Raw genomic sequence first — 27,811 nt, 5'->3', positions numbered from 1 at the left:
TTTCAAGAAATCATCAAGGAGAACTGCTCTGATATCTTAGAACCAGGTGGTAAAATAGTCATTGAAAGAATCTATCAATTACTTCCTGAAAGTTACCTCAAAATAAAAGCTCCATGGAATATTGTAGCTAAATTCCAGAATTATCAGGTTGATTGAACTGAGTCTTGAGAGATTTTCTCAAGACAGAAGACAGGAAAAAGAGCATTTTAGACATGGATGTCATCAACTATATATTAGGCAAGGAAAGAGGATATGATATCATACATATGGAAAATGGAAAGTAAAAAAATGGCTGGAATGTAGAGGGATGAAGGAAGGGGGCACAATTTATAATCAGCATGAAAAGATAGGAGATTGTGAGAAATTTTCAATGTTAAAGGGATGTTATTATCATAATAGAAGCATTAGGGAGCACTAGAGTTTATCGAGCAAGGAAGTATATCACCCACATCTGTGCTTTCTAGATACCAACTTGGCATTTGTGTAGAAGATGGGCTGGAGAATAGAGGCCAGATGCAAAGAAAACCCTTAAGAAATAATTACAATAGGGGAAAGGTGATATGGGGCAGAACTAGAATTATATTGCTATGAGGGAAAGAATCTGAGATGTTGTAGAACCAGGGGAAAAAAGCAAGTATAACATTTATATTATTAATAATATAAAAATATTAATATAAAATCCTGATCCATAGAATCCATATTTCTATGTTAGGATATGATGCAGCTGTAGCACGAAAAAAGAATCAACAATGAAGACCATGCTTTTAATGTCTATAGCAGGGATTCTTAACCTTTTTTGTTTTATGGTCATTTTTGGAAAGGGATCGTGTGGTTAAACCTGTGAAATCTTCAGAATAAGGTTTTTAAATACATAAAATAAAATATGTGGGATTACAAGGAAAATTAATTAAAACAAAATATAATGAACAACAACAACAAATTCACAGATGGCAGATTGAGCCCCTGTTCTATAGCATGATTTAATATATTGAATCTTAAAATTGGAGGTTCTGGGTTCAAAATCCAGATTATCTGTTTGAACTTAGTAAACTAACTTTACTTAAGCCTGAATTTCCTCATTTGTATCATTTATTGCTGTCAGCATCAAATAACATAGTTAATGAAAAGTTTTTTTGTAAAACCTAAAAGTACTATATATAGCTATATATATCAGCCATTAGGATTATTGTTCCCAGAGGGCCAAATAATTTAACACACTATGTGTTATTTGTTCTTAAAACAACCCCATGAAGCAGTAAAGCAAAAGATAGTATTAATCTTATTTTATAGTGTGGAAAACAGTCTCAGACTGAAGAAGTGCTGCTTCTTTGAGACCACATAATTAATCCTTAGAAAACGTGAGACTGGGATACGGGGGATCCTCATCTACTTGTTTTTTTTTTTTTTTTTTTTCCCAGCCCTTTCTGATTTCATTGAAGCTGGATTCAAGGACATCTGCTTAGAAATAGAAAATATTGTGGTAAAAATGGGCAAAATTAGAATAGAAAGTGCACTGAAGTCAGACAATCCTGGATCTAAATCCCAGTTCCAATAATCCTGTAGTTCTTTAATGTGTGAATTTGGATGAGGTGACTTATTTCTCTGAATCTATTTCTTCATCTATGAAATAGGTATAACAACAGGTGGAACCCCTATTGTTGTTTAATAGTTTTCAATCCTGTCTGACTCTTTAGCACCCCATTTAGTATTTTCTTGGCAAAGATACTGGAGCAGATTGCCATTTCTTTCTCTGGCCATTTTGCAGATGAAAAAACTGAAGCAAACAGGATTAAGTGACTTGCCCAGTAAGACTTCAGATCCAGCACTCTATCCACTGAGCCTGTTGCCTGCTATTTCTTCTATACTTAGAGTCACATAGTTACTAATTGTCTGTAGTAGGATTTTAACTCGTCTTCCTGACTCCAATAGTCTTTATCTCCTATTTTTCTTTTTTTCTTCCTTCCTTCCTTTTCTTTCTTTTTTTTTTTTTTAAATTAATTAGTAGTTTCGTTTGTTTGTTTTAAACAGAAATACTAGAGTGGTTTGCCATTTCCTTTTCCAGCTCTGTTATAGACGAGGGAATCAGACAAACAGGTTTAAATGACTTTCCCAGATTCACACAACTCATAAGTATCTGAGATAAGATTTGAATTTGAGTAGATGAGGCTTTCTGCTACTGTACCACCTAACTGCCCCTGTGTATTGCTACCAAAACTATAAATCAGTCATCTTTTATTAAGCTCCTATTTTATGCCAGGCACTGTTTTAGATATTTTGTATTAATTTTCTACTGACTCATTACATGGATGTTGTGAAGAAAGTGTTTTATAAACTGTAGGATATTTATATTAGTAGAAACTACGATTAGAAACAAGCAGAAAAGAACAAAATCAAAGAACAATCAAATTTGGAGATCTTTCTGGTGGATGATTGTGAGCAGCATTTAAATGCAATTTTGAGTGCTTTGCCCTATTCTGACAAAAAATTTAAGCCAACACTGGGTCATGCGATCATCCACTAAGATTACTGTACCTTCAGAAAGGGTTAGAAAAGTTTGGCTGAGCACCGAAGCAAGAGAATACAGGTTCGGGACTCATCTCTGCTATTTAATATCTCTGTGAACTTAAGCAAATCTCTTTAACTATGCACACATGTATGCATACATTTATGTATACAACCTGCATAAACACACTTATATGTATGCATATACAGAAATGTATATATGTGGCTCAGTTTCCCTATTTATAAAATTTGGAGAATCATAGTATGGTACAATCAAAAGACCACTGTTTCTGGAAACAGAGGACCTAGTGATACTGCATCTTATGTGAACTACCTCTGTGACCTTGGATAAGTCAGTTATGGTTCACATCAGTTTCCTATTCAGCAAAATGAAGGATCTGAACTAAATGCACTTTAAGGTTTTTCCATACTTGAACCCATGATCCTATATTCCTTTGGGAACTGGATCAGGCTTTGTGATCATTCTAGCCCAATGTATTTATTCATGGAAGAGAAAGCTAAGCTCCAGAAAAGTGACCTGCCTTATGTCAAGTCACACACCTACTGAGTAGCAGTCAGTTTGAACTTAGGTGTACAACTGGTTTCAAAACCAGCATTCTTGAGGAAATCTGTCAAATGAAAATTGTTAATTATTTTTAGTTAAGAATAATACAGTTGCTTTTCCCTGGTGAATAGCCATGAGCTTCAGAGTATTAAAGGAAGGAAGGAAATAAGCATTAATTAAAGACTATGCTGAGCAACTTTATCTCCTTTAACCCTTGCAACAACCCAGGAAGTAAGTTCCATTAATATCCCCATTTTTTTTTTAATTTGAAGAAATTGAGGAAGAGTTTAAATGACTTTTTTGATGTTATACAGTGTCTAAGGAGGGATCTGAACTTAGGTTCCTTCAGCATTCTATCCACTCATCATTTAGCTGCATATAAAAATTACTGCATGCCAATCAGTGTTGTTCACTAGGATTGCTGCCATATTGATAATCAGTAAAAGAAAAATAAGGGGAAACAGAAAAGTAGAAGGATAACCTAAGCAGCCTTGGATACAGTTTTTAGAAATATGATGATGGGGGCTGAACCCAGAGATTGTAAAATCAAAGAACATGAAGAGCTAAAAAGCCTGAAAAATTAGTGAATAAACAATTCAGTGAAGAAAAGAAAACAGTTCTAAAAAAAAGTGGAGGATAGAACTAAGGGGAAAGGGAAGAAAAAAAGACAAAAACAGAACACAAATGGTAGAAAGGAAGCATATAGAAAAATATGAAAATATTAAGGCAGAGGGAAAAAAATGTGCTTATTCTGACAGAAGAAACAAATTTTGAAAAAAAGAAAAAAGACTCCTCCTAGGACATATTCTCTCATGAAAGGAAAGTGCAATCAGGTAACAAATATGAGTTCTGCTTAAACATGAAGGTTTCCTACAGCCAGGCTTACAAAAAAAAGCAACTATTCAGCTTTTTCGAGGTTATTTTTTTTTCTTATTCCTATTCCCATTACCAAGCACAGCTGCTGAACATTAGAAATCGACAGCATGAAAACAGGCCAGGCGCTAATAAAAAAGTAAATCAAAGCTGGCCCTCTGCTGGTAGATCCTTTATATTACAGTACCAAAAACAGGAAACTTGAGAAGTTTTCTGACAACTTTGCTCTCCACGTAAAATACACAGTGTCTCATACCCAGCCCTGAAGTCTTTCCATCTAGTGCCTGAAAAGGGTTAAATGGCAGAGCAGTAGGATTCTCAGTCAGATTCTCCCTGATGCAGACAGATTGCTTGCATTTTCTAATTGGATCCTCTCTGCTTCTACATCCTCTGTAAATTTGTCTCCCAGTCAGTGAATGAGTCCAAGGCACATCTTTGGGATGAAGTAAATAAGGTGATTACTTCATAGGTCATTAAATGCCTGGGAAAGACTGAAATGTCCACTACCATCAAAAAGTTCAGAAGACATCTGCTTTGATGACTCTTTTGGAATCTGGGTCCCTGAGCATAAAGACATAAAGCTGTGTCACTGATCCCCAGTGTATCAAGAAATCACTGGTCATCAGGAAAACAACTCATGGTAAGGCATGGGATAGAATAGGCAGTATCCCAGGACCATTTTACTTCACACCTCAATTGTCACTTGAATGTGAGAGAATGATACAAGTTCAAATATTCAAATAAAAATTGGGTGGGAAATACCATTTTCTCTTCAAAAAATGCCAAGTTGTTCCACCCCTAGATCTGACACAGGATGCATTATTTTCATCATAACTACCAGTCACTACTGAGCCAAACAAGTCCCTCTGTGTACACTGGGAGGTACAGTTAAGCTGGGACAACCCTGAATCTGTCTCTTAGGACCACAACTGCCTCATTAAAGGGATAAAAGATGATATCTGCTGAGCTAGTGGAAAGAGGTGGCTGCATTTTTATTAAAGTCTCGGCTGCAGCCAACCCAGTCCCCAAAGGTCCATATTCCAGGCATATCTCTCATTCTCTCTGTATGGAGCGGCTTAGTTATTTTTTGTAACTCATTAAGGGAAAACAAAAAGCTTTCTTGGTGTACTTTTCAGAACAGGAGCGGTCTCTCTGCATGGAAGCTGCATGTTGTCTCTCCCTTGCCTATGTCCTATATACTAAGCCTGGCCCGAGAAATTATAATAGCCACCCCATGAGCACATGATTGACTTAATACTAACAGCTTTGGTAAAGGACTCTTAAAGGGCCAGGCTAGAAAATAACTGGAAGCCACCTTGCCCATCCTTTTTAACCACACCCAAACACACACCATACTCTGGCCTATGAAAAAGGGACCTGAGCATCCACAGGACCACCTCATGTTGGGTCTGTTCCCAGAATCCAAATTCCTCTGACCACATGGTGCCTGGTTCCTATTTCTCAATACTGGACCAGGAAAAAAAAAAAAAAAAGGCCTGGCAGCTTCAGTTCTTAGCCACTGAAGGTCCCAGACTGAGAGATTTCTCCACTGAAATAAGAGGAAGGAGGAAGAGTTGGGTTCTCCCACAGAGCCCCAGATCACAAAGATGTGGATGTCCAGACAGAGCTATAAACCTGACGCACAGATTGGATTTAAGCCTCCTGGCCACAGAGTACCATGACTCTTGGCCTGCACAATACCTCAGGCAGTGCCCTGGTCCCACGGCCGAGTCTCTTCTCCGCCTCCACAGACCCCCACCAAGTCATCCTTACAGTTCAGGAGACCCACTTTCCCCCAGCACAAAGAAGCGAAGAGCTGCTCCCTACCTGAGAGTGGCGCTCTCCCCTTGCCTGACCGTCACGTTGTCCATAGCTTTGGGAAAGGTGGCATCTCCGCTGCGCACTGGCACTCCTGTGGGCAGAAGGAACAGCAGCCTAAGGGACAGGACCACGAGGAACCTCCAGGGCAGCAGCAAGTACCCACCGACCCCCATCCTCGACAGCCACAACTTCCCTGAACTGGAGCAGCGGCACCGCAGGCGCCCCCCAGCCGGGCACAGGAAGCGGGCGGGGGGAGAGGAAGGGGACGGAGCGATCCAGGAGCAAAAAGGGGGGAGGGTTGGGGGCGGGAGAGAGAAAGAGCCCGGGCTCCTCCAAGTCTAATGATCCTCCCCCAAAATCCAGCCTCAGCTTTCCACCATCGGAGAAACGAATTCCCCCAACACCGTCCAAAGTGCGCGCTCCCCCCACGTTCCTTGGGTGAAGAAGGAAGCAGACCAAAAGGGAGAAGAAGAAGGAAGGTGCAGGGATGAAGGTCACAGATCTTTCTTTCTCTCCCTCTCTCTTCAAGATGCTACTTTAAGATTCAGTTGGGCACGCGCTGCAGAGGTCTGGCATCAAAAGTTTATAACCCAAAAAAGTGCCTCCGACATGAAGGAGAGGTCATTTAAAAAGCTGCTTTTTTGGAAGAAGAGAAAAGAGTTTTATTAGCTCAGACATATGTAAATTACGTACACATATATATGTATATATATGTGTGTGTGTGTATTTATATATATATTTTTTAAAAACACCAATTCACACTCAGATTCTTTGACACAGGGTAGATTAAAAAAAAAAAAAAAGTTCACAGCAGGGATTTGCAATTGGTTCCTAAGGTTGACCCCGATCCTGTAAATTTCCTCAAACCAAATCCAGCCCCTGGATCCAGTCCAGTCACCCAGCTCAGCGAACGATGTTAATTCCGAACCCTAGGAGCAAAAAGAAGCCTTCCAGCAGAGAAGAGAGGGGGAAGCCTTGGAGGAGAAGCCCGGGTGTGGGAGCTGCGGGAACTCCCACTCCTTCCCCCGGCTCAGAAAGAGGAAGCCACTGGCCAAGGATGTGAGCGCTTCGCCGGAGCCACACCAAACTCAGCTGCTTCCCCTAGTTTCAGCATCTCCTTCCTCCCAGGAACATCTCCGACTCGCACAGGCACCGACTTCCAGGGTTGTCATGGTAGCAACTCCATCACTGACCAACACTTTCACTCCCATACAGACACACTGAGAGGCGCAGACTTAGCACATTAATCTCAGGAAAGGCTTGTGAGCAGCAGAGAGCTCTCACTTTAACCCTTGCACTGCTGGGTCTGGGAACTGGTGAACATGCAGCCTAGGGAATCGGAAACAGTTTTATAAAATCCATGCAGAGACATGGAAGAGAGGGAAGAGGGCGGCAGCTTAGTCTATCTCTATTTTTCCTTTAACCCCCTCAGCTCCAACAAAGGAACAAGTAGCTAGCAAAGAAAAAAGATGTGACCCTCTCTGAGGCATTTCCCTCACTAGAAAGAAGCAGGGTGGTAAAAGGGTGGAGGAGAGAGAAAGCTTGAGGAAAAACTCAGGGAAAATTGAGATTACAGATTCCCTTCTTGTGTATTCCTAAGCAAGATATGCATCCCTTTGCCCATTCAACGGGGCTTCCTATAAAAGGGCAAGCAAGGTAACCCAACCTGAGTTTGTTTCTGTACATGACTGTTATCTCTTTACTTTCTCTATCTGCAAATACAATGTCATTTTCCCTAAGCCAAAAGAGACCAGTGCTAGTGCTCTTTTGTCCAAAGAAACATTTCCTACATATGCATTAAATAAGCAAGAAGTGATAGTGACTTAATCTAGCTTTGAAGACAAAAGTTGTTTTTATTCTTTTTCCCTCCATCCCAAGCACATCATCTCAACTATCACTTTTTAACAGTCTAAAAATTAGCATCATTCTCACCCACACTTCCCAAATGGTCTTCTGGTGATGGAAAAGTTTTTGGTGTGGTGGACCCCTCTCTTTCATTTTTGTATCTATGAGAATAGAAGAAATATTGGATTTTCTATTATATTTAGGACACGGGTTCTAGTTCCAGTTATACTACTAACTAATAATAGTAGCAACCAAAGTAAAGATACTTTTATGTAGGAATCGACATTATCTCATTTGATTCTTACAATAATACCATGAGTTGCCATTTGAGAAGCAATAGGATAAAGTTAGAAAAGCAATGAAGTTGGCTTCAGGGTCATTTGGATTCAAATCCTGGCTCTCCCACTTATCAATTGAACTATTTTAAAGTCACTTCTACTCCAAGCCTCAATTTCCCTATCTGTGAATTAATGGTCATACTAATACTTGTACTAGATTTTTTTTCCCCACAGGGTTGTTATGAGGAAAGGACTTTGTAAACTTATATAAATATGATATTAACTTTATTATCCCATTTTCAATGTAAAAACAATAGCATTTGGAGAGTGTGAATGACAAAACTATAGTCATATAAATGATCAATATCCTCTACTACAATTTCTACTGTTGTTGATTATTATTATAATAATATCTTAATAACTTTTAACTTTGAAAAATGTTATGTACATTAATTTATTTGACCTTCACAACAACTCTAAGTGAGGTATCAAAGGTACTATAGTTTTCATTTTTCACTTGGGAAAAGTGAGTATCAGAAATGCTAGATGATTTGTCCATATCACAAAATTATCTGGCAAACGTTAGAGATGAGATTTGAATCTCCACCTTCCTGACTCCTATGTCCAGCCCTCTGTTCACACTGATTGTTGACCTATGATTATTAGGCATGGAGGTGCACTTTAAGAAATATTGAATCAATGATGGTTTAGGCTTGATTGACATTATATATAAAATATTGAGAATGTACAAGCCACAGAACAAGATAAGGTAGTGGAAGAAAGGATATTCTATAGATAAGAGTATATGGAAGGGGAAAAAAAGTATATGGAAGGTCTGAAGGGAAACAAAGCACAGGGAACATGATTCTCTCTAACTTATAAGAGTGCTGCAACAGCCAGAAAAGGATGCATCAGCTGATTAGAGAGAGACCAATTTAGGAAAAGCATGAGATTGCAGAGAAGTGGAAAGTGGAAAGAAAACTGGGTTTGGACTCAGAGGGTCTAGTTTATGAATCCTTACTTTGCCACTCACTACCAGGTGTGACCTTGATCAAATCAAAACTCCTATTTGCCCCACATTAAAAAAAAAATGAATGAGTTGAACTGAATTAGGATGCTTAGCCTAGAGTCTTAGGATCTTTTTAAAATAATTTGAAAAAAGCACATCTTTATTTCAGTATAATTTGTTTCACTTATAATACTATGTATTTATCTTATACATTTCAAAACATTAGTCTGCGAAGAGGTCCGGGGCGGGGGGGGGAAAGAGGGGGGGACTTAAAAAAAGATATGCTAGGCCAAAATCCAGGGAACTAAAAGTTTAAAATTTGGGTAACTTCAGAAAGAACAATTTCAACTTGATACTAAGAAACTATATATGGACCCCAGAAAGGAGCACAGAATTTTACTGCAAAGAAAGAAAAGGTGAATTTAATGCTAATAATAAATGGTATTTATGTAGTATCTTAATACATTGTTTAATTTGATCCATGAAGATGACATGAATATTATTATCATTAATTTAAAATTGAGGCAACTGAGGCTGAAAGAAGTTTCATGACTTAGGTTCATAAGTCTAGAATTGGAAGGAACCCCAAAGGCTATTTAGTACAACCCCCTCATTGTATAGATATTGAAAGTTTGGCACATATATAAATAATAAGAAATGGCTTTTGAACTCAAGAGCTCTATTTCCATATACAAAGTTTTTTCTTCTGTACAAGGCTTTCTGTGCATTACCTACAATCATACAACTGAAACTTAGGTCTTCTTGTTTGAAAGTCTTTGTGCTGTATTCACTATACTACATTATCCTTAATTCATTTAAGCCCAAAGAGATCAAGCTAGTTGGCCAAAAGAAGTTAGATAAAGTGAAAAAAAAGGACATGATTCTGTTTCCACTCCCAATACTATTTAGCTTTTCCTTAGATAATCAGCTGAAGAAATATGCTCTGTTCTAAAGTGGGAGAGTAAGGTAAAGAAAGGGGAAAAGTTAAGGTCCTAGATTTATAGCCTAAGGAATAACAATTCATGAAGTTTGCAATAGAAAGTTACTGAATTGGTAGGAAAAGATAAAGATCCTTTGGTTTGAAGATGCCCTAGTTTGTTTCTTTATAACTTCTAAATTGTGAACAATCTCTTAGTGTAGCTTCTCATTAAAAGGGTCCTAAGAAATTCCCTATTGAGTATATAAGATGTTCAGAGAAAGAAATTAAAATTTTAGGTCTGGAAGAGACATATGGAATTGATTATAGGATCATAGTCATTAGACATTGTATAATTCTCTTATTTGATAGAGGAAGGAAACCAAGATCCAAAGAGCTTATGTGATTTTTCCTACGGTACACAGCTAGTTGTGGAAAAAGTAGGACCAAGTTGTCGCCATGTTTACTCCTATTCTCTTGTCTTTTTTCTAAACCCATGCTAAACTCTCTTGGTTTTTAGGGAGCTGGTGGGAGATTCAAGGGTCATCAATAAGACTAGGTCAATGTTTATCACATAGAAACAACACTTCATAGATGAGAGAAAAAGAAGAGAGTAAGAGAGCTACAAGATAGATACATGAGATAGAGTGAAAGAGAAACATAGAGTAAGAGACTCAGGCACTTACACAGAGACAGTGAAAAAGAGACAGAAGAGACACAAAGATACAGAAAAGAGAAAAGCAGAGACCCAGAGAAAAGAGATAGAGACAGAGAGACACAGAGAGGCAGAGAGACCAACAGAGGACACATTGGATTTGGAGTCAAAATTCCTGGGTTTGAATCTTGTCTCTTGTCTATTATGTTTTGTTGCTGTTGAGTTGTTTCAGTCATATCCTACTCTTTGTGATCCCATTTGTGGTTTTCTTGGCAAAGATACTGGAATGATTTGCTATTTCTCTCTCCAGTTCATTTTGCAGATGAGGAAACTGAGGCAAATTGACTTTTCCAGGATCACACAGCTTGTACATGACTGAGACAGCATTTGAACTCAAGAAGATGAGTCTTCTTGAAAGAAGTATACCACTCTATCCATTATGCCACCTAAATGCCCTTACTTATGTGTAATCTTGAGCAAATCACTTTTTCTTTCTGGTCAAATGAAGAAGTTGAACTTAATGAGTTGAGACGTCAAAATCACTTTTGATTATAAATCCTTTAGTTTTGTGTCTCTCTTATGTATCTAGACAGACAATTGAACTATGACCTTTCATTTTGTCTTAGTAGTTCAAAAATTCTTGAACTCCTGTTCTTCTTTCTTGCCCTAAAACATTTTATATTGACCAATCAGCATTTATTCACCACTTAATGTATGTCAGGCACTAGGTTAGATGCTAGGGATATAAAAACAAAAAGAAAACAGCCCTTGTCCACAAAAAGCCAACATTGTATCAGTTGAAACACTACTTACATCTAAATATATACAACATACACAAAGAACATACAAGATAATTTAGGGTTTCTGCTCTATATTCAGGGAATGGATTAGAGAAAAAAAGTATTGTTAAATATCCCATTAAACAAAGAGATTATTGTGCTTTCAACAGGAAGGAAAGATTGCTGATATACCTAAACTTGTTGTTCTCAAGGATTAATAAGCTAAGTTTCACTGATAAAATATATAAAGTAATATGGCTTATGGAAAAGAGTTTAGGAATGCAATACATTCCTTCAGCTTCAGGGAGGAGAATGGTGACATTCAAGGCTCTGTTCTGGGAAGCAGTTATGAGAAGATCAAACAATATTCACAAAGAAAAGAAGAAAACCATGGAATCCTCCCTCTTCTATCCCAATCTATCCTCCTGACCCACAAAAAAACAGAGACCTAATAAAACTGGCATTTGTCTCCTATAAAGACTGAGTCTATAAGGATGATAATTTGCTTTCTGGGTCCAACAGGAACATCTGTATTTATCTAATGGGGTTTGTAGTGACTGCTGCAGAGACAATGTCAAAAGTGTGTGCCATACATAAAGAGGGGAAACTTCCAGCATGCTTTTATCTAAGGCTGGGCTGTACCAAGATGTTCTTGAATGTGCATCAAGAGGAAAAAAAAATGTATGGAGCACGCATGCTATGCATATTTATGTTATAAAAACCTGCCGAACTCAGTATTTACTCAGTGGAGTGGAACAGTTGAAAAGGAGATGTGGCAGCCTACCCTGAAGAAGTTGGTTCATCCAGGGGCCTTCAACATGCTAAGGTGCAGTAACTAAGCAGTGTGTTATTTCACTCAAATGTGGTACTAGTTTGCAGAAAGGTGTGATTGGACTTCAACTTCAGCTCTCAAGTTCAAAGGAGGTTTGAGGGATAATAAAACAGGATTAAGAAAATAAGATCCAAAATCATAGGTGAGATATAGCTTACTTCACTGAGAAAACTCAAAGCAGTTGATCCATATCACCTATTTCACCATAATCCCAAGAGATGAATCAGTAGCTGGAATTTTCATCCCCTTTTTCACATAAAGGAAACATGAGGAGAAGGGAGGTTAGATGGCTGATATATAGAAAACTTCCACTCTGGATCTAGAACCTTGTTAAATGTTCATCATATTATTCCATTGTCCTTTTTTATAATTCTCATTAAGTATCTAAGATATGAGAAGTACTGCACTTTGAGAGGTGTTGAAGATCCAATGATGTGAAATATAGCCCCTGCCCTCATAGAACTTTCAATTAAAAAAGAAGAAAAGCCATATAAAAAATAGACTATTCTGATGAAAGAATAGAAGCATCAAAAAGAGAACAATATGAGATACTTGAAGAATCAGGGATTAACAGCAGCATTAGCAATAATAGTAATAATAGTAGGTAAATTTAAATCCCCCTTTATAATAACATGCAGAATTAGCATGGAGTAGTATATAGAATGCAAGGCTTGGGATCAAGAAGACCTAGGCCCTGATAATAGCTGTGAGATGTAAACAAATCACAGCCTCTTTAGGTTATGCACTCATTGGGTTAAGAAGTGCTCTTGTTAGAATGAGTCTTCCAACACTGATAGTTCCCCATTGTGATGGAATCACAGATCCTTCAAATATATATTCACATAGTTACCCAGCTCTTTGTACCTATTCTCTTATTCAATCCTTTTATAAAGGTAAATAATGCAAGTCCTCCATTCTTCAAAGGAATAAAATAAAACTTATAAAAGTTCAGTAACATTCCCAAGAGCAGACAGCTAGTAAGTTGGAAAACTGGGACTCAAGCCAAGACCTTCTCCTTCCAAGTCTGGTAATGTTGATGACACAACTCATTTTCTAAGTGAGGATCTTCTTCCTTTATTCATCCCTCTCAATAACTATTACAATCCAATTCTTGCTTCTATATAGTCCTCTCAAAATGCTCATGTGACATTTTGTTTCTTAGGATTGTCAGGGATGAAAATGGGTATTTTTCAATAAGTCAAATTAACAGAAAGGATTCATTATTTGTGCTGGCAATCAGCTTTTATGTGACATGAATATAAAAAATGCACTTTTCCCCAACCAATAGATTGAGATAAATGGCAAATTTTTGAGTGTTACCTGGTATATATTCCCATCTTCTTCCTCTCCTCTATCCTTTATAGTTTGCTACCATTCTCAACAGGGAACTAAGCAATATTATAGCAAGGAGGCATTAATCCCAATCAGAGGTTAAAATGCCAGTCCTTACCTTATCTACCTAACATCACCTCTCTCTTTACAAATGATTTCAAAAGTTCAGAAAATTGTAAAGAAGTTTCATGCGATCATGGGACATACAACAAAGAATTCCATGGATGAGAAATGATGCCCTTCATCTAGGAAATTCAAAGTATTTGTGTCTGTGTGTGTCTGTGTGTGTTTATGTGTATGTTTAAGTTGGATGGTGCAGACAAATAAAAGTTGTACAGATAAACAGAAATTGTACATAAAGAAACATCAAGTCCTTCCAGGTTATAGAGATTCCAAGATCTCTATTAAAATTATTATTATTAGAAATAACAATAATAATAATAAATAAGTGAAACACTTAACTAGTACTTACTATGTATCATGTATTTTGCTAAATGCATTATAACTATTTTCTTCTTTGATACTTACAATAATCTTGGGAGGTAGATACTATTATTATCCCCATTTCCCAGATGAGGATACAGATCAGATTGCATTTGGGTTTTGAGAAGGTAGGGAGGAAAAGGGGAGAGATACAACAGGATTTGTAATAACACAGTATTGGGGTAGAAGAATTAACACTTTTACAAGAAAACCCAGAGCAACAATTTGTCCTGTTCCTCCCTCACCTAATAACTTACAATTGTTCCCTCACGAGAAATGATGGATTACAGAGATCATGTGAGGTTCCATAGTGACACATCAGCCAATAATAATACTTTAGCTATAGTGTACCCAAGGAAGAAATGGAGTTTGGGAGTGTGGTGGGTGTGGGATTGAAAATTACCAATGACCTAAAAACTAAATTTATAATGATAATGGGTAACTCAGCTTTTACCAATGACCTAAAAACTGAGTTTATATTGAGAATGGGTAACTCAGCTTTAGTCAGAAGGAATAAAACAGACAGCCTAGCATGGATCACCAAAGGCCAAGAGTAAGAGATTCACATTCATCCAGCTTTCATTCTGCTTCCCTTACTCAGATGACTATTAACTGCCATTTCCCTATCTCCCAGGGAAGCTTATTGAAAGAGAGAACAATTCAGAACTTTTTGAGATTAAAAAATACAGATCGCAGTCCTGAGAAATAGAAACCAGAGGTGGAACTGGAAATCTCTCTGTGTAAGTTTGTCCATCTCCCTCTCTTTTTCTCTCTTTTCTCTCTCTCCTCTCCCCTCCAGTCTCTCCTTCCACCTTCTCTCTCTCTTTCTCCCTGTTGTTCTCTCTTCCTTTTCCTCTCTTTCCTGCTTTCTCTCTTTCCAAATTATGACATGTAACCCACAACTTCTTAAAGAGGAAACTTCTCACTCTGTTCTCATTTAGTGAGAGTTTGAATATATTGAGCAGAGTCATTTATATCACCACTACTTTTCCATTAACTTAAAATGACATCTTTTCTTGCTTTTGCAGACAAATTCTTCCTTCTTATCCAGATTATTTGATGTTTCATCCCAGAGATCCAATAGTAAGGGAACTTGACTACATAAACCAAACATTGATGTCCAGCTTCACCCTGTTCAATAGTATCCAGATCAGATCTTGGATGGTCTAACTATGACTAGTTGTTGAATTGCAAAGCTTCTGAGAGCAATATTGTCTGAAAAACAAAGATGTTAGAGAGGAAATAGAGTGTATAGCTGGGGTAAGGATAAATAATGGAGGCGTTAACAAGGGACAAAACAATGATGACAAGGCAGGATCTCCATAAAAGCACAAAGCCCTTTAGTTGGTGGCAAAACAAGTAAAGAAGATAAAGCTGTCTCTTCTGCTCCATTTTCCTCTCTCTCCCTCCCCCTCTCCATCTGTTTGTCTTTTTCCCTTTCTCTCCCTCGTCTCCTCTTTTCTTGTACATCTTTGGCTGCTAATTTCCAAACAGCACATTTATGAATTAATTCCAAGATTATCTCCCTCAGTTAAGGTATCTTATTTGTACCCTCTCCCACTTTATTTTTTAGTTTTTTCAATTGCTAAGGTGTTTTTTTTTTTTTTTCCCCTGACAATTCCTTCTCTCTATCATTTGCTCTAACTTCTTGTGGTCCACAATCAGTTCATGTCATTCATGGGCCCTGGGGCATCTTTTGCAAATGCTAACAGGGCATGAAAGGGTAGCAAAACCTGGGGAAAGGTAATTGTGAGAAAGGAGAGGTAAGGTAATAAAATGATCATGTGGTTACTTAGGCATTGTGGATAGAATGCTAGGTCTGGAGTCAGGAATATCCAAGTTCAAATTCAGCCTCGGATACTTATTAGCTATGTGATTTTAGGCAAGACATTTTAGTTTTATTTATCTCAGTTTCCTCAACTGTAAATTGAAGGAAATAGTACCTACTTTGCAGAGTTGTTGAAAGGATTAAACAAGATAATATTTGTAAAATACTCTACACACAGTAGGTACTGTATATAGTTGTTATTATTATTTGTATTTTCAATTAGCTTCAGACAGAAATAGGATGAAATATCCCTGAACTCTAAAAATATGTCACTGATGACTTTTTTAGATTTTTAAAAAGCCTTTGACTGTCGTTCACTATCATCATCCAAATCTCACTAAACTAAAATTGAGGGCTCTTGAAAAAAATATTAAATAGACATAACCCCTCCTATAGAAACTCAGAAGTGAATTAGACACTGCTATAGATAAGACATAAACAGAATTCATTCTTCTGTTTGTTAATTCAGTTAGGTTTCTAACCTATTTTGTTGGAAGGAATAAGTGTGCTTCTTAGGATAGAAAGGGAAAAGGAAATATATATTTTATACAAACATCAAAATGAGTATCTGAAAGAGAATGAGAATTTCAACCTGAATGAGGAGTGATCTGAAAGTAATATTTTCATTACTCAAAGTGTATAGAGTGAGTCAGAGAATGGCAAATGGATTTTGATCCAGATTAGAGATAAGGCTGCCTCAAATAAGAGAACATGATAAAAAACCTTAGCCAAAGACAAATCCCAGAACTTTTCATAGTTTCATATAGTGAGAATAATGTTGGATTTAGAAGACTTGGGTTCAAATGTCTACCTACTTACTAATTGTGTAACATTGGATAAACCATTCCTACTCCTTTTGACTAAATTTCCTTATCTACTGAATGAGGTGATCGATCTGGATCATTTCTAAAGAAGGAGAAAAGTAAGAAGTATTTATGCAGTTCCTACTATGGGACAGGTGGTATGCTAAGCACTTTACAAATATTATCTCATTTAATCCTATCAACTTAGTAGGTAGGTATTCTCATTATCCCCATATAAATGTTGAGGGAACTGAAGCAAACTGTGGTTAAGTAGCTTGCTTGGATTCACACAGCTAGTACAGTGTGTGAAGCCATATTTGAACTCAGATGTTCCTAACTCTAAACATAAAGCTCTATCCACTATACCATCTAGCTGCCCCTAAGAGGCAGCCAATCATTGTCTGTGATTTCCACTGTTATTTAAATGACTAAAGTATTCTATCTCTAGGGGGTACTACCAACACTTCCCTTTCATTTGTGAGGGAAGGTGTATCATTGAGCAAAGGAAACTAAATAGACAGAGATTAAAAATATATAAACTGGTTTAATTATCCCATACAAATGAAGTCAGCGTTTTTCTTCTTTTCACCCCATTGAAGTCCTCTTTCCTCCCTTCCCCTACCTTGCACGTACAAATTGCTTTATAGCAACCAATGTTCAGAAGATTGGTGTTGGTGCTGGGGGAGCAGAATGTGAAACTAAGAATATAAGTTTTTCTGAAATTGGAAAGTTTATACATGGAAACAAACTAATTTTTCACTTTATATCTTGTTTGTACATACTTATTTTTGTGTTATCTTTGTGATTATGATTGTGAGTTTTTTAAAGATTGTGAGTTTTTTAAAGGTAGAGAATAACCTTTTCCCATTCTTTCCCCCCCAGCATTTTGAATAGTTCCTGGCACATAGTAGGCACTTAATAAATGTTTACTGATTGACTGACTGCCTCTGCATCAGGAGTTTACTTCTTGTCTGCAATTCAATATGAAGATTATGTTTTAGATGTTGGTCTGGGGAAAAGTAAAAAGAAGGCCATGGACGACAAACAAGGACATAAATTTTCTACCTACTTCTTTGTGACAAAAGATGACATCAAAATAAGGACCCAGATTTCTTTATTCAGAAATAGCCCCTCTCTGCAAGTGCCCATTGTGTAAATCCCTTTTGATTTACTTTCTTCCCATGGATATACAAGAAGCAAGTGGAATACACATTTCTGGCTCTTTGCCTAAAGATGTCTACCTTTCACAACTGACCCTGCCAGGGCTTAACTTTGGAGCTTTCTGGCTGCAGACAAAGGTAGGCACTTAAACTACCCAGGATTTTTCACTGGCTTTGTCTTACTCTGTGTGGCATTTCTTTTAGCTCAGGAGCTCTCTACAAACTTAGCTTTTAGCCATAGTTTCTATGACCTTATGCACGCTGCATTTCTTCCCTAAATTGATATAGAGACAAAAGCAACAATTGCTGTCCGGTGCTACAATAGTCTACAAGGCTGGGTGAAGTCCTTTAGGATACAATGTAAACAAATTCTTAATTTGTATGTAAAACCGTGAAACTGACGCCATCCTCAGAGAATGGGGCTTCATACTGACCTTCACCAAGAGCAGATGTTATAATTCCTGTGACCAGAGGCACATATTACAGTATATTCTATACATTAATTAGTGGCATCTTGGAATTAGAAGAGACATTGGAAGCCTTCTTCCAAGTTAGACTTCCCACTTGATGAAAATTTCTCTCTACAACATACATATTGATTGGGCATCCCATGTTTCCTTGAACAGTTCCAATGACAATGACCCTCCTGGCAGAGGGATAGCAACTAGAACTGTGGTTTCATTGATATTATGGAACTACTTCTGCTAAAACCGGGAGCCCCTTTTCTACAATTTATAGGTTTAGAGAGCTACCTGGGGCACTGAAAAGTTAAGTGCTCAAGGTCATACAGCCAATATGTGTCAGAGGAGGGGCTTGAACGCAGGATAAGGCCCGTTCCACACTAGAACAGCTCTGATTCCTGATTTTAATCCATGTTTTTGTCAAGGTAGCAAGAAAAATATGAGCTGGAGAGAAATGTATGTCGTCTACCTTCAGGGAATTTATTGTAGTAAATTAACCATGGGGAGAATATGATATTGCTACAACTTGATGTCCAATATATGTGGGCTTTACACTGACTTCTTCTTGCAGACATCACAAATCCCACAATGGTTCCCGATTCTCTACAACCACTGTTGTATTTCAATGCACTTTAAAATAATAAACTTGGGAGTGGATTTAGTTGGTTCTTCATTGGGTGCCAGTACAGGTCAGAGAATGGTTCCTTCAGGCTCCAGTCTTATCTTATTGCATAAGGATAGGCAATCTAGAGGAAGGAAAATTACCCCCTGTATTTAGCAAGGAGTGTAAATTATCCAGCACCATGTACAGAGGGCAAGATAAACAAATAAGCATCCCAGACACAAGAGGTGGAGAATTGAAAAGAAGAATTAAGATCTCCAGGAGAGAGAAAATAGCAAGCAGCAGTGGGAAAGGAGAGAATGAGCACACAAGGGAAGAATAATCCCTGCACAGGCATCATCTGGAATCATGCTGACTGCAGACATACACAAAAACACTATTTTCAAGAGAATAGAAAATAACTAATTAAAAGCTTGCTGTGGCATTTTCTTCTATAGCACTGCTTTACGCACTAGGGAAATGTGAACACAAACTCTTCTTTTACCCCAGATGTTGGGGTCCTAGTGTTACAGTGATGGGCATTCTTCAGGGGAAGCATGGTGTCATCGCTAACATTAAGGATGAGTAACATGGAGGGAAAATATGGCTCTGCTGGCAATAGTGTGCAGAAGAAACACCTGAGATGAACCCACCTGTTGTTCCTTCTGGTCAGGCATTTCCTGAACAGCTCATGATGCTATGACTCACTCAAAATGAGGTTGAGTGGTCCCTGAATAGGGGGGCACATGACCTGGTAAATGATGATATAGTTTAAACGGATTTCCACACTGACAGATGGAAAATCTCTTAAAAGCAAGATTCTCAGAACCTGGCTAAACATCCCAAATCCTTCAGATGATCTATGAATAGAATAGTTTCAAGTGCTGTTACCATCCAGGTGATCTTTCTTGGGATACAATGGGGAGGGGAGGAGAGAGAGGGGGGGAGATGAGAGGGAGAGAGAGAGAGAGAGACAGAGACAGAGACAGAAACAGAGGTAGAGAGAGATGGGGGGAGAGAGAGAGAGAAATGGAGAGAGAAAGAGAAAGAGAAAGAGAAATGGAGAGAGAGGGAAAGAGAGACAGAGACAGAGACAAACCAAGCCTGGCAGGCATACACAGAGAGACAGAGAGAGAAACAGAGAGAGACAGAGACAGAGACAAACTGAGCCTGGCAGGCATACACACACACACACACACACACACACACACAGAGAGAGAGAGAGAGAGAGAGAGAGAGAGAGAGAGAGAGAGATACAGAGAGACAGAGAGAAATGGAGAGAGAGGGAGAGAGAGACAGAGACAGAAAGAATATTCGTCGTAAGTATTCTAGGTCTGTATAAAAAATGATTGGTTTCTGTGATTACTCATATCACTATTATCACTCTTTTTTTTTTTTTTTTTTAGTTTTCCCCTTTTAATTCATGCTCTAGGTTATTTACAGAATAATGCTCCTGAAGTAGAATGTTAGATTAGGAATATATGTTTGTGAGATCAGAGAATGTTTTCATTCTCTCTGTACCTTTAATACCTAGTATAGTGCCTAGAATATAAAAAGCAACTAATAAGTGCCTGCTGAATTGCATGTCATTCCCTGAATTAAGGATTTTACAGTAAATCCTTGTTGACTCTTTGATTCAGACTTAAAGAGAATTTTAAACCTTTCATGCTCTGGCCTCCGTTTACCTTTCTAGGCTTATTAAAATTACTCCCCTACTCACATTCCAAAGTCTAACCAAAGTTCTCCCTTTTTGCAACTTTGCCCAGTTGCTATTTTCTGAATTTAGTATCTCTTGATACTCCATCTTTGCATCAGATCATTAACTTTGCCCTAATTTATGTCTGAGCCATACTCTCCCTCTAGCTCAGTTTCTTAGAGGCTCGATTCCTAAATTGTCTCCTGATCCCTCTAGAAGTTAGTGCTCTCCTCTCAGATAATCATGTATTTACCTAGCTGTGATGTCACCCCATACACATCCCCTTTTATATGCACATACACACAGTGGAATGTAAGCTCAAGAGGGCAGGAAGGATACTTACTTAAAATTTCTATCACCCCTAGTGCTTAACACAGAACTCTAGGCACACTTAATACTTTTATGTTGAATTTAGTGGGATTAAATGGAAATGTCCTGTAGAAATGGAAAACTACCAAGAACTAGGCTTGAGGAGAAACCAGAAGTGGAAGGAACAAAGGAAAACTTTGCCTCCAGTTTTGCCTGGAGCTGAACCTAATGAGAAATCATTGAATGGATAGCAACCTCAATAACCATTTGAATCCTAGGAGAATTTCAGGCCTTAAGGCAATTGACTAGAAGGTTGCACCACTAAATATGGACTAAGAGTTAGAAAATGACCAAAGTGTCTTTGACTAGCAGTCAGTAATGGGAAATAGGGAAAGGCTATACTGAAATCATGAGTTGTGAAATTCTAGTAGCAAAAGTTTAGAATTCAGAGGACCAAGCTCAAATCTTTGCTCTGCCATTAAATGACTTTAGGCCAGTTACAGCCTTTCTGAGACTGTTTCCTCATCTGAACCTTACAGACTGGAGCTACCCAACTTACATGGTTATTATGAGGATCAATTAATGTATATTTGTGTAATATATACAAAGTATATGAAAACCCTAAAACATATAAATATAAGCTGCTATTCATTGTTTTATGGTCTTATCACATAACAACAATCAAACACTTTCTTTGTTATCACTACCCCAGGGATAAAAAGTGAAAGAGTAGTTTTTCACTTAAGGAATTACTTTGTGAGTGCTTCAGGGTCTCTTTTCTTCATGCTCCTACTTACTAGTTTATGGGATGGGATGGGGTCTCTCATTATAGTCTTCTAAACACAAGTGATTTTGGTGTACCATTCAATCTATTCTTTTGTTTTCAGAAAAAAAAAAAAACTTGCTTAATTTTCATTTATATAAAAGTGATCAGCTCATTTCTCTAGGCTAGAAACTAATTATTATTTGCTTTTCTTTCTTTTTTTTTTTTTTTTGCCTATATGGAGAAATGCAGCATAATGGTCAAATAGTAGAATGTAAAACATGGATCCCAGGAAATAAGTTATATAGAATACATGAATATCAATCAAACCTTTGACCTAAAAAATCTTTGAGGGCCAACGTGGAGTAAAGGATAAATATTTAACCTAGTAAAAGAACAATGGGTTAAGGTCCTATTATTGACATACTGGCCATGTGATTCGGGGCTCGTCATTTAACCTCTCAAAGCTGCAGGCAAGTCTCTTAAGACTAAATTAAGAGAAGATATCAACATACACCTTAGTACAGTGATTCTCAAACTTTTGTTTTCAGTATCTTTATCCTATTAAAAATTATTGAGGATCTCTTCAAAGCGTTTTTTTGTTTATCTGGATTATATTTATAGACATTTACCATATTGGAAATAAAAACTATTTTTTAAATTTGTAGACCCTCTAAAAGGGTTTCAGAGATCCCCAGGATTCTCTAGACCATACTTTGAGAACCACTGCCTTAGTAGAAAGATTTCCTAACATTTAAAAAAGTCATTTTTTTCCTAAAGAGAATACAATGCAATCTTCGAGATTTTTATCCAGCAAGAACATTTTTTTACCTTGAAAAATTTCTTTAAAAATGCAAATATAAATTATTGTTCAGTGGTGTCTCAATCATTAAAGGCAGAACAAGATGGCAAATATTTACAAAAGATGTTGTCACTCATAAGAGATAGAGGAGTCAAATTAAAGAAAGATTCCATATAGAGGTTAAGGTCCACCAGATGACACTGTTAACAACATGGCTTTGTGTCTCTCACAGAGCATTATCACTGAGATCTATGACAAATTGGAAAAGATTGGCCTAACAAACCTGAAAAACTCTGTGGATAAAAAACTGTTTTTGTCCTGATTATGATAGGATAGGATAGGATATTACTAGTCTACTGGCTTAGTATATAAACACATAGCTATCTAGGACAGTCACTACCAATGAATAATGAGCAGAGCCCAGCATCAAATAGGAAGGAAAAGGGTAGGCTGAATTGTGCCTGAGGAAAGTATTGTGCTCAATACTTTTAATAGCCTCAAGCTGTTCTCCAACATAAAAGTCCCATTAAAACAAAACATTAATGTTCTTTCAGTGATAGTCTATGGCTTCCAATCTTAAAATACATTAGACTCTAAAGAATTTGAGTTGTGAATGATCCGAAGGGCATTAGAAAATTGCATCATCAGAGTAAGGATGCTGTAACAAATTTTCAAAAATGACCAACCCGCAAGGTGTAGCATATGATCAAAAAAGGAGGTGAACTGGTGAATGATAATAGAGAGGTATGCTTGTAATCAAGACATTTTTTAAAGAATGGATAGAGGGTCTTTGGGGGATCTATGAGAGAACATGGATGAGAGTCACAGAAGATGAAGGACCAAAAATAATTGGTGACCTAAACAGTTGGAGTTCAGCACCAAATGTTGGGGTTCAATCATGTGAAGAATTCACAATAGCCATTAAGGTAGATTTATTTAGGAGAAGAGGTTACAGACAAAATGAAGAGATACAACAGATACCAGAAATGGTAAAAATGAAATAGAATTCGAAGAGTATGTAACAATTAACAGTGGGAAAGACAAGTTCCCTAGTAGAACTCTTAATTAACCAGGAGAAAGGAAACACCTCATGAGACTGGAATTTGCCCTTAGTTGGCAGGCTAAATCCATAAAGGAGTTTAGCACCCTAAAAGAGTTAGTTAACTGTGAGGAGAAAGACACCATGAATGGTAGGAGAATGAGAGGAAAGACACCCAATGGTACCGGCAGGAGGGAGAGGAGACATCACAGGCAGAGTGCCAGTAGACTTGAACTCCATAAAGATTCAGCAAAGATGGCATGGACCACGGATTTGTAGAGGAAATTTAACTCCCTCATCGGGTATGATGTAATTTGGATTTTGGTTGGACACAGCATGGTAAGGATGACCTCCACACAGGGTGGGACTAATGACCCCATTAGTGACTTTCCCTACTTGACTCAGGATGTAATTTTGTCTGAACTTCAGGCTCTTTCTACCAGACCACCTAGTAACCCAGGACCTCATTACCCATATATTTGATCTACTGAAATATAACTGCAAGTTATTAATTGTAAATGTATTTCCTCTCACTCGTTTCCAATTCAGGTATCTTCCATTCTCTATGTTATGGAAAGCTAGTACTATTTCCAGATTGAGCCCACATTCCACCAAGTAGAATCTTGAAACAAGTTAAATACCATCACCAACTCCTTTGTTTTGTAGTTCTTCCCCAAGAAAATCTTGATTTCACACTATTAAATTCCTTTCTAGTCTATGACAAAGATCCTGCTCCCTTTTTATATATCCTGAATTTCTGCCCTTCATTCTGCATTCGTTTTGTCTATTTTAAGCTAGTCAAAAAAGTTTTTCCTCTTGCCCTAAATCTAAACTGACCCCTGCCCACTAATGCTTTTAACAAATAATTTAGAAGTTGGAAATTACTCAGAAATTTACTCTCTGATAAAACCCAGACATATGCAGGTGACAGTTTGGACCACTTCTTCCCCTCACCCCCCTGCTCCTAGCCCAGTCTAACTTCCTTAAAAAAAAAAAAAAAAAGTAATTATTTTTGTTACATTTTAAGTTTCAAACTGACTCCTTCCTTCCTTCCCCTCTCCACATTAGAGAAAGCCACCATTTGACACAGATTTATAAATATATGTAAAAACCATAATATGTAAGCTTCTATTTATCAGTTCTTTCTCTGGAGGTGAATAGCATCTTCTTTCATAGTTCCTTTGTAGCTGATTTGAATAGTTGTAATATTTTTATAATACTTATAATTATTCTTCAATGTTTCTATTAATTGTACATCATTCTCTTGGTTCTGCTGAAAATGAATTTTTTTTTATTATTTCATGCAAATCATTCTAAAATGAATCACCTCATTCATTCTTTCTTTTTTGCTGAGGCAATTGGGATTAAGTGACTTGCCCAGGATCACACAGCTAGGAAGTGTTAAGTGTCCAAGGACAGATTTGAACTCGGATCCTCCTAACTTCAGGACTGGTGCTCTATCTTCTGAGATGCCTAGCTGCCCCAACTCATTATTTCTTTCAGCTCAGTAGTTTTCCATTACAATCATATACCACAACTTGTTAAACCATTCCCCAATTAGAGGGCAATACTTAGATTTCTAGTTTTTTGCCACTACAAAGAGAATAGCTATAAAGATTTAAAAATATATTGAATGTTCTTTCCATTTTTCCCTGATCACTTTGGCAAACATTTCTAATAGTGATATAGCTGAGTCGAAGTGTATACAATCTTTTTATCATTTTGAGTATAATTCTAGATTGCTCTCAGAATGGTTAGATCAGTTCACAGTTCTACAGATAGTCTCTCCAACATTTGCCATTTTTTCCTTCAACCAATGGTAATTACGAGATGATATCTCAAAGTTGTTTTAATTTTCATTTCTCTAATAAATAATGATGTAGGGTATTTTTCATATAACTATTTATTATTTTAATTTCTTCATTAAAAAATTGCCTGTTCATATTCTTTGACCACTTATCAACTGGGAAATGACTCATATTCTTGTAATTTGGCAAAATTATTTGTGTATTAGAAATGTGTATTTATATAAAATGTATTTTATCTGAGAAACTGTATATATAACCCCCTCCCCCCGAGGTTTCTATATTCCTTTTTACCCAATCTTACTTTTAATGATTTCCTTATGAAACATTATATCAGATTCTGTTAAGAGTGCCCTATTCACATGCACACAAACCTCCACATTTTCTTCTTGAGGATCTGAATAGAGGCTCCCTTCACTTGACCCACTTCCAGATCCTACAAACTGTCCCAAACTTTAAATCAAGTTTAGTTTCTTGCTCTAATTTAACATGATTTACTCCCCAACTGCATGTTTGACAATTCAGTGGGCAAAGCCTTTGGACTACTCTTTTCTGTTTATGTTGAATGATATTTAAATCTAAAATATCACTTTATGGATTCCTTAAATGTCTTCCTGATAAAATTTTAAGCTCCTTGAGGGCAAGGGAAATAGTTTATGCTTTCTACATAAACATACATGTTGTGTCAAATATGTATTTGATTTGATTGGAAATCAACAATGACTTTTTGGTCCTTTATTTCTGATAATCAGTCACAGAAAAGAGATCTTTATGGCCTATAATTCCTGTTGAAGTAAAGAAAAATTATTTCAAGAGACTGATTTCTACCTACCCCATCCCTATCTTTCTCCTTTCCATTCACATTCATGCCAAGGTAACCGAACTGGTCAACTTTCTTTCTCTCACTCAATATTTTTCTTTTTTCTTTTCCTTTCACCTCCCCCCCCCCCCATATTTGTTTATTTTCTTTTTTGCCTGGAGTAGATTTTAAGTATCCAGAAAGTCTACAGTAACAAAAACAAGCAAGCCACAATAATTTAATCTGCATTGAGTAAAGGACTTCAAGGTCTCTTTCTCACAGACTCTTCTTTTTCAGGAAAGCCAGTCAGGCCCAGATTATTGTTCCCATCCTCTTTCCTATTGGCGTTGTTCTGTCTACATGTTCTGCAGAGTGCCCTGGGGCAGCTCCTTTGTCCACTTTTCAATAGCATAGTCCTTTCTTTTCTGAGATTGCATAGAGGTGAAGGATGGTAAGTGAAGTGTAAAGACACATGGTTAGCAAACCTCCAGGGAAGTCCTGTCCACTGAAGGCCCAAGGATGAAAACAATCTGTTGTATTTTATGTTCACCCCCGCCACCTGTCCCTATTGTCTGTTTTCTTCCCAGACCTTCCATCATCATCATCTTCTCCCTTGGTATCTGCTTTTGTGGCACCATATATGGTCCCCACAATCTGCTTCCCTGGTCCTTTCCCTCCTTTGGATTTTGTGTACTGTGCTCCAATTGCTTCAGTAAGGGGTCATTGACACTGGTCAGAACCACAGTTCCCCAAATGGGTAACCTGATGGAATCATAGTCCATGAAATCCCCAGAGTCCGGTGATCTGGAGGATCCAACTACATTCCAAGAGAGTTTGTCAGAAAGCAAGCAGCAACACACTGTCACCAAGGGGCTATTCATCGCTGGGTGAATATGTTCCACAACGTGTCGGGTTAGAAAGCTCCATTATTCATTTTCTGGGGCTGTATCTCCTTGCGTGAATTTTTATTAAAGCCACCATTTGTCATGTTAAGCAGCTGTTGCAACATAAAGAGAAACTGTCAAAAAATATGGCATTTGGAAATGGTGACATTTTCTTTTTAATGTCTTTTTTCCCCCTTCCCTTTACCCTCTTTCAAACTATTACTGCCATGGCACCGGGCAAAGGACAGCCTGTTTGACAAGGGACTCTGCTGCTGAACAAAAACAGAAAGGAGGACAGAAGACCCTCTCTGGATTTCAATGTTCTTTGCTCATAATGGGAAATCAGAGACCCATGCTCTTTCTGAACCTTGACTGGACATTGTAGGTCAGAGGATGATGACATTTGCACTTAGCTATAGGATGGAGAAGGGTCTCTTCTGACCTACAGAGAGAACTACTGAATCCCATGACATCAGAAGAAAAAGGCCTACACTGGAGCTTCCACTTTTAATATCTCTATCTTCAGAAAACCGTCAGCAGTAATGACAATGCTTCTATTGTGAATTTCTTAATCAGACTACCTTCTGTGTACAGAAAAGCAGACTGACATTATCGGGCTTCTACTACATGCCCAGAGAAAACTCTTACTTACTTTGTGCAAGAAAATCCAATTGTACTAAATTTTGTTGTTAGTGGTTTGTTGCAGGCATGGTGTTGTATACTAGATCAAGACAGGAAGTGACTATTGAAAAGTGAGCATTCACAAGCTTCTCTTGGGAAATTCTCAATTAAGTATAGACTCCTGAAAAAGAAATGAGTTGCTAATGATAGAAATGGAGAAAATATGAAAGAGATGCTTTAAAAAATTAAAAACAACAACAACAACAACAACAACAACTCAACAACCTGAGAAGACTTCTATGAATTGATAACAGGGAAATGAGTAGAACCAAGAGAATAATTTCTACCAT

At 37.5% G+C, this 27,811-nt stretch overlaps 1 protein-coding gene across 3 annotated transcripts in view; it reads right to left on the bottom strand.

The window, feature by feature from the left end:
- OPCML (opioid binding protein/cell adhesion molecule like) overlaps positions 1-27,811 on the bottom strand; it is a 1,494,059-nt gene that overhangs the window by 726,635 nt on the left and 739,613 nt on the right. Inside the window, exon 2 of one of the 3 annotated variants that reach the window (XM_051986652.1) lies at positions 5,768-5,852. In XM_051986652.1, coding sequence (XP_051842612.1) covers positions 5,768-5,852 — 85 coding nt within the window. Of the gene's footprint in view, positions 1-5,767; positions 6,984-27,811 lie in introns of those variants that run through there. The other 2 variants (XM_051986651.1, XM_051986650.1) reach the window with 2 other exon arrangements.

The sequence above is a fragment of the Antechinus flavipes genome, chromosome 3 (genome assembly GCF_016432865.1).
Source record: "Antechinus flavipes isolate AdamAnt ecotype Samford, QLD, Australia chromosome 3, AdamAnt_v2, whole genome shotgun sequence".
NCBI lineage: Eukaryota > Metazoa > Chordata > Mammalia > Dasyuromorphia > Dasyuridae > Antechinus > Antechinus flavipes.
The sequence above is the reverse complement of the archived record's forward strand: the minus strand, read 5'-3'. Positions and strand labels throughout refer to the sequence as shown.